The 8772-nt window shown below is 39.4% G+C and overlaps 1 protein-coding gene across 1 annotated transcript in view; it reads left to right on the plus strand.

Moving 5' to 3' along the window:
* LOC108685306 (protein apterous-like) overlaps nucleotides 1-8772 on the plus strand; it is a 45558-nt gene that overhangs the window by 30543 nt on the left and 6243 nt on the right. The window contains exon 4 of the mRNA XM_018190031.1: nucleotides 6721-7250. Within this exon, the coding sequence (XP_018045520.1) occupies nucleotides 6721-7250 (530 nt within the window). The remainder of the gene's footprint in view (nucleotides 1-6720; nucleotides 7251-8772) is intronic.

An 8772-nucleotide genomic window follows, 5' to 3' on the forward strand; every position in this document is an offset into this window, starting at 1 on the left:
AAGGAATCTTTTTGAGACGTTTCACGAAAAGTATCCGTAGGAATTTGACATCATGCGATATCTATGTATATAATTCTCATTACTGGTGTTAATATTCATTACATTATTATGGTGTGGATTTAAAACTCATGGTGTTAAAATTCAAATCATGTTGATGTTATTAACAGAAAATGATATATATATTGAGAAAAAGATGCTCACAATTTTGTTTGCGAGAAATATATTTATTTCACTGAAATAAATCTTTATTTAAATAATGGCGAAATAAAATTATATTTCTAGCAAAACAAATCATCTATTTTAATTTTTAATGAAACATATTTCACAGGAATGTTTCATCACAATTAGATTTTTTTCACAACTAATAAATATCTAAAAAAAAATGTAAATAACATTTACTTCGTAATGCTTCGATATTTTTCTCTCAGATATCGTATATTAAATTTATATCGATATTTTTTAATGTATTGGAACCTGAGATTCTTGGATTTTGAGTTTGTTCCCCTCCTACAATTCCTCGTGAAATACGGAATGTAGAAATACGCTATGTTTGAAAATAACTCTATTTTAAGATCAAGTCTTTAGAAGTACACTGCGAATCGGAGGATGTCGCGTTGTGAGCGATCGCATAGAGATTGGTCAGCGACCTTGATACAGATTTTGTACGCACTTTATGGTGTCTCGTGTTTTTGTCGTATTAGTCAACGGCTGGATGTCCAAAAGCTACGAAGGTCTGAAGATATCTACCGATATGTATCGTATATTTACCGTATGTATGCTAGTTACTATGTACGTGGTGTCCAATGCGAACAATTCTGCTAACAAAAGATTTAATACATATGATTTACAATACATTATAATACATATGTATTGTAATATTTAATACATAATATAAAATGTATAACATTTGCAGAAACAATGTGTAACATTTGTAGAATTTTTATAATATGGTTGCTATCAAATAATTTAACCATTTTAAATATTTTATCTATTCATATTTATATTCGTAATACACACAAAAGTGATATAAGTATTACTGATAATGTAAATAATTGTCGATATAAATTTTAGCTAATTGATTTACATAGAAATTGTCAGCTTATTACTAAGATAAATGGCTTTTTATATAAGCATATATATTAAAAAGTAAATATCACATTAAGCATTTTTCGTTATATATTTTTTATTTATTATTATTGTTATCTTGACGTGGTAATATACTGCCGCATCATTTAAATCACAATTGTAAAGTTACATAGAGGAAGATTAATGCTCGTTTCTACCAATGTAAATTAACTTTAATCTCGGTTCAACTTACTCTTCATCTTTTTCTTAGTCTTAAAACTAGAAAAAGATGAAAAGTTAGTTGAACCGAGATTAAAGTTAAATTACATTAGTAGAAACAGAAACATCTTTTCACCCATAATGCAATGTTCGATAATGCAATGCATTATCGAATAATGATGAGTAAGTTTTGACTGAATTGCTGTCCCTTTTTATGACCTTAAGCAGTGAATACAAGGAGTGATTTAACTAATCCGTTAAAATTCTTCGCGAAAAAGATGATTTCGAAAATGTTATATATAAAATGGCGCAAAAGTGTCTCGAGATGCGATCTCGGAGACACCCTGTATCCTGCCGCAGCCTCCGATACATTTTTACCAGCAACCCGTTTTCTGCGTGCACGTTCGGGGATTAAGCGGCTCCAGCCTTGCCTGGCGACACCGATGCTGTAAATTATTATTTCCACGATAAAGGCCATCGTGGCAGTGCTGCCGAGCGCGGAATTCTCCCCGACTCCATAATTAATGCATCTGACGATAACCGCGGCGCAGATCTAATCGGGCAGATCCCCCCCTCCCGATTGTGGCGCGATGCGCGAAAATAAATGTGCGCACACCGTTTGAGAAATGCGTCGGCGACACACGAGCCGACGTAAAAGTGGATGAAACAGAAGTGCATGGACGTAAAGACGCTAAGTATGACATCGATACTTCGGTTCCTTTCGCTTGGCATCAGGAATGCGTCAATGCTAATGTCGTTATGTACCTAAATGGCGATCCTTGGTTGCCGTGCCGTGAGAAATCAGCTTCTCTCGGTAGCAAGTGTTGCTTGTTTCTCTCGCTCCATCGCCGAAGGAACAAGGAAATTGTTTGACATTACGCGCGTGAACTCCGATCGCCAATTACTAATCTGACCTAACCTAATCTAACCTAACCTACTTATCATCCTGTTCAAGAATCATGACACGTGACGTTACTCGCAAATGCGAGCGCGATTGGCAGCCGATCCCGCGGCATGAGAAGAAATCTCTGTCTCTCGTTGCGAGAGTGTTCCGGAAGAAGGAGAGAAAAGAGAGCGGCCGGTTCTTTTTCTTTCGCTCTTTCGGGAGCCGGAAGAAGAAAAGACGAAAGGAAAAGAAGAAAGAGGCAAGGCAAGTCCACGTGATAGAGTCCGAGTGTGCGAACGCGCGGCGAGCGGTCCGCCGCGTTCGGCGCGAGTTCCATAAAGGATTTCCGCCGCTCTTTTCTCCCCCTTGGAGGAGGGTGACTGTGGCGCGCTTAGAGCGTGCCTCTCTCCCGCATTGTATAATAATGTATCGCATATGGTCGCATCTTGTAAAACTCTGCGGGCGTTCCTCCCTCCCTCTTTTCCCTTTCCCTCCCGCCGCTCCGTCTTGTCCCAAGCCGAGGATGAAGACCCGAATGAGATCGTTCCCGGGGTCCCGGTTCATTCATCCGGCTCAACGGGGCCTTAGAGGTGACGAAAGGTCCTGAAAAACCGCCTCCAGGTCACGTTCGACGGGGGGCCGAAGTCTGCGGATTTCGCTCGGTCTCGTCGTTCCCAATCGACGTTGCCCCGGCAACGTTTTACCTGCATTGGTTGGCCGGGTCGGTCGAACGCTCGCAGTACGGGGTGTGGTGTTTCACCGAGAGAAGTATAAATAAGGGGGAAGAATGTTTTATGGGATTTTGAGGGTAACACGGTTGGGTTGCCGAGGGCTTTAGTTCGCGTTATGCGTCACATCGCGACTGTCCCGCGCTGTTTCACGTCATGTCTCATGTTTCCGCCCGAAGTAGCCCCCAAGAATGTAAATTATAGTTCTTCTGGAAAACGCTAATCTTACCTGTTGACAGTAGATTAATGGCGGAAATTTATCTAGTCGAAACTCTCAACGCGAGTGAGTTCATTTTGATTGCGCTATCTTTAACACACTTATCAGTATTAGTATTTAAATTGTTATTAAATTGTCTGTCATACGCCATACTATTTATTTTCCTTCTAATTTTTCTCGAGATTGAAAGATATTGTTTATACCTTTTAGAAGAATATTTCAGTATACAGTGATACATTTTGATAAAATATTTTTTTAGCTCAAGAGTGAATTGTTTTTTGTGTACTGTTACCACGTATTTTTCACTTTCAATTTTCTTCAACCAACGGTATCTCGCTCGATTAGCGAACAAAGCGCGACAGATCCGATTAGATGAAAATATGCGGTCTTACACGCCGTTGGAGACAAACCAGCTTCACCCGTGACCATCGTTCCATTGAGAATAGAGTAGTCAATAGGATCAGAAACGATAACAATGTGTCTCGAGTCAAGAGACCCTCGAAGGAGCGAATACTTAGTCTGCGGTTAGTTCCCCCAGATTAGGTTTCGGTCTCACAAACAGCCCTTCGAATTTATGATTTTCTTCCGCTTTTGAGAGAAAGAATTCCTTCCTTTGTAAATATCACCATTTTAAATTACTTCATTTTTGGAATTTTAATAATACAAATTCATATATATTCGCGTTTTCATATGTGTGTATGTATATGTACACTTTTTTTCTCGTAATTTAATTTTGTTCTGCGAAATCTAGAATAGACTTTTAGCAGAATGTTTATCTCATCCGTACGGTTTCAACACAAAATCAATTTACGTAATCTTTTATTTATGTAGATTATTTTGTTCCAGCAGATGTTCCTCATATGCATATTGTTCCGCGTGTCTCTATTTTCCAATCATGCAGATTCTATCGTGAATAGCATTTCGTGTATTCACATCCTCCCTTTGTTCTCGTTCATCTTATTTTCGTTCTCTGATCTGTGGAAATTTCACTTACAACACCGTAAGCGTATTTATCAATTCATTCAAAGCTTGACGGCCGAAGAATCTGAAATGAAATATTTGCGAAGATGTGAAAGCTTAAACGTTACTTTTAAAATTCTAGAATCTATAATTTGCAGAAATTATTACATAAAATCCAGATATCTATATGAAGCTTCTGTAGCTAATGAATAGGTTAACTATTAGATCTATTCAATTAACTCTTTTTGTGTGTCACCGCTAAATTGTTGCTGTTAAAATAAACTTAGTACTAATTCGTTTTTATACAGCTTATGTCATTTTTGTATCATAGAAATCATAGAGATCATAGAGATTAAATTGCATGTCTCTTTATGCTAAAAGATCTGGGGTTCACATCCATTCACAATGAAAACATGTATCAGATAATTGATATATGTCAATCAAATGATTGTATTTGATCATCACTTCGCTCAGAAGAATAGTAAATTAACAAAGATATCTTTGTATAACAATCTCTACTAATAGATTAAAAAAGTGAAAATATTTCACTTCTTGAAAAAGAGTTTAGATTTAAGAATTAAATTTTCACTTTAAAGGAGTGAAACTTAATTTTTTTTGAAATAAGATTTCACTTTGAAGTAAAAATTTAATTCTTAAATCAAAAAAGAATGAAAATTGTCATTTTTTTTCTAGAAATGAAGAGTGATTGTATTTTCACTTTCTTGAAGTGAGATTTCACTGCAAAAAATTTAGAGTGCACATATCAACACATGTATATAAAAGAGATCACCATATCTCTAATAAGAGACATGGTACAGACTTTGAACAAGATATCACTTTAATTTTCTTTAAAATTAATCTTTTAATCAACATAAATTATGTGGGTTTTATAGATCCATCTTTAATAACTGTGATACAGATATCTACCGCTTCGAAGAATTAAATGTATATAGAAAGCAAAGTATGTAGAAAAAAAGTGGAAGTTTAACATGCAAAGAAAAAAAAGTCGAGACATTTTTCAGACGTGGACATTTAATGGCCCACGAGATTTATTTACAGCGAAGGTTGAGGAGCGCGAGCTTTTCTATCGCGTCCATTCTGTCTCTGCGATGAAACGTATCGCGCTGTTCGTTCTACCGTCGCCAAAATCCGTCCATTTCCGATCCAATACCTCGACATCGGGACATCGTAAAGGGCCGTGCGTACGCGGAGACCGGCTCCGAGATCGGCGTTATAAGATCGGGCCATGTCTTTATCTAGGTTCTTTAGTAGGGGGCGCGGGGTGGTAATATATTTAGTAAGCGTGGAGCGAGATAAGTGGTTAGGTAGGTAGTCGCGGCGTGGTTGTCGGCCAGATAGTCGACTGGCTCCGGTAATGGAGACTGCAGGGTGCCGCTAATGCAGTAGCGATGTCACGGCGCCCGGTGCATCGGTATATTCCTCTTTCCCTCCCTTTCCGCCCTTCCGCTCCCATCTTTGCGCGAAGCTACCGGACGTATCTTCGCCGGCCTTCGCGATATTGGCCGACCTGTATATCCTTCTCCTTTTTCTTTTTTTTCCTTTCCTTTCTCACTTTTTCTCATCTTTTTCTCGCTCCCTCAACGCTCGACGCGGCCTCTCTTTAGCGGAACTCCATTGAGGACATTGGTTGATACCGAGGGGATATCTCGAAGCGATAGCAGTCGGACGTGTGGAATGTGTTTATACTGAATAACGCGACACTGGTCGCGATGAGGCTCATTTTTGTAAAGATTATTTTCCTCCTTTTCTCTCGATTAACTGAACACGAGAGATTTATTAAAGGATAGAGAGGAGCACTGCGTGTAGCTTTAATAATAGTGTACGCGTCATATATTTGTTGTACATTTGTTTCACTCTTTGATCGCGTGAGGCAAATGTTCGTGTCGTAATATTTCTCACTTCGAGAATATATTTCTTTCCAACATTCACGAATATGAAAATTAAACGAATACATAAACGTGAAAATTGTAAACTTTGGTTGTGTTAGGATAAACAAGATTATATATAGAAGAATTATATATAGAAGAATGACAGTCTCTAAATTAATTTTACAACGAATTGAACCACATGTTACACACAGTTAATTCGAAAAAGTTAAGTGGTAAGATTGAATTTATTTGTAAGGTCCCTCGTTATTAATTAATTTGATCTTAACTCTTAACTTTTATCCGTCAATCGAGTCTCTCCGATCTATTATGAAATAAGTCGAAATAGATACCGTTCGGAATTATTTCATTTTCAAAAGAAATTTAGAGAATAATTTGATTAACTGAATTTAATTAGTGTTAAGAAAATCGTAGTCATATTGTATAGTTGTACAACCTGGCTGTTGATCAACTTTACCGATTCATCGATAAGATTTAGGATTACCGACTTGGGATTATCGACTCATTGTAGATCTGGATTTACTCTAATCTTTTAATATCTCTACTTATCATTTATGTGTGAAGTGTGGACACATTGTATCTTGATCTGAAGGATTTCATATCGTCGACTATTTATTGCTATCTGAGACCCATTACAATATCATCATACGAAACGCGACCTTTATACGATACGATGTGCGCAGTCTACTTGATATGCATTGCAATATAATATTGATCTCTTCTGTTCTGTGTTCGCAGGATGTTCGGCAGCATGAAACGATGCGCCCGCTGCCAAGCGGCGATCCTCGCGTCCGAGCTGGTGATGCGCGCACGCGAGCTCGTTTTCCACGTGCGGTGCTTTTCATGTGCGGCGTGCGCCGTGCTCTTGACGAAGGGTGACCACTTCGGCATGAGAGACGGCGCCGTGCTCTGTCGGCTGCATTACGAGATGGGCGCCGAACTGCATCCGGCCCAAAGTCCGCCGGTCCCGGTCTACCCACCCGGGCCGCACTATCCCGGCCAGCCCTTCCCTTCGCCCGAGTTCCTCCATCACCATCATCATCATCACGCGCCACCGCACCCTCATCACTCGATGCACCCCCAGCACCCGCATAGTCACGTCAGTCCGGTGCCACTGCAACCTTCCACGCCCTCCGTCCCCGATGCTTCTTCGCCCCCAAAGGTGCCCTACTTCAATGGCGCCGCCGCCGTGGTCCCACCGCCCAGGCAGAAGGGTAGACCCAGGAAGAGGAAGCCTAAGGATCTTGAGGCTATGACTGCGAGTCTTGGTGAGTGTGAATTTTGTAATTGTATCTGATGTAGCGTGGGATCTCTAAAATAGACATCGAAATATCTAAGGTATTCATAGTCGGATTTTATATTTAGGATCGTCTTAAATACAGTCTTAGGTGCAATCGCACACAAAAATCTTAAGCAGTAAAACGTAAGCAGTAAGCAAATTGACCAATCACAGTAGAATCCATAAAGCCATAATGTAAGCAGTAGCCAATCCAATATGTTGATTTCCTTATTACTTACGCTTTACTGCCTTAAGTTTTTTTTTAAATTTTTTTGTGTGCCACGGCCCTTAAGATGCCATGAACCAATTAGAGGACTTAGTATTTTAAGACATTACTTAAAATCGAATACTGTGAATATCGAATACTAAAATTATAAAATCTCAAAGTTTCTAATTTTCGAAATCTTAAAATTTTGAAAATCTCGCTGTCTTATAATTTGGACAATTATTCATGAGCCTACATTCTAAATCTCTTGCAGTGAAATCTCATTCCAAGAAAGTGAACATACAATCACTTTTGAAAACAAGTGAAAATATTTCACTTCTTGAAAAAAAATGATAATTTTCATTCTTTTTAGAATGAATTTTCATTTTAAAGGAGTGAAATTTCACTCTAAAAAAAGTGAAAATTGTTGCTCTTTTTTAAGAAGGGTGGTTGTATTTTCATTTTCTTGGAATGAGATTTCACTGCAAGAAATTTAAAGTATAAAATGGTATACAAGAGTAGTCTACAGATCGTGAAGTCTAGATATGTCGTTGTTCCCAAAAGGCAATCTTCTATCGCGCCACGCTGGGAAAACGCATGACCGACCTGACGTGATTTACGGGCGTGCGTGGGCGCGCGACGCTTGCCACCGAAGCCTGATAAAATTTGTCAGCACGATATAAATTCCCGAATCGAATCCCCCGACGAAACGCTTACGCGACGTGTGGGCGGCACGCCGGTTAGATTGAGAGAACTCAATTTCCGATTGTCGAGACCAATCGTGGGAACAAGATGGTACCAGCTCGGCCAAAGAACCACTGCAGACGTCGAAACTTCTACTTGCCACCTCTTCCTCATGCTCCTTTTTTCCGCTCATTTTCGCTGGAAGAGGTCGCTCGATGTCGCCGTGTCGTCGTGAAAAAAGATTGTGGCGGCGTGCAGGTGATCGTCCGGTACACACAAGTTGGCCTCTGATCTATCGTGAATCATGCAGGCAATTTTTTATGGTCGTTGCTAAGGGCCACGAGAGCCACGCTTCCGAGGCGAGATAAATGGCCGTGTGTTTAGTAACACTTGAATTATGGTTGTAGTTCGCAGCGTGCGGTCTTGCATACGAACAAATCGTTCATATAGATTGCTTGTATTAATTGTTTAATAAGCGAAGCCACTATGGTCGAATGAATAGCGAGCAGTTTCGTGTTACTAGATTGCAACATTAAAAGCGCAATTTGTTCTTGTAATATGAGAGAGAGAGAGAGAGAGAGAGAGAGAGAGAGAGAGAGAGAGAGAGAGAGAGAGAGAGAGA

The sequence above is a fragment of the Atta colombica genome, unplaced genomic scaffold (genome assembly GCF_001594045.1).
Source record: "Atta colombica isolate Treedump-2 unplaced genomic scaffold, Acol1.0 scaffold150, whole genome shotgun sequence".
Lineage (NCBI taxonomy): Eukaryota > Metazoa > Arthropoda > Insecta > Hymenoptera > Formicidae > Atta > Atta colombica.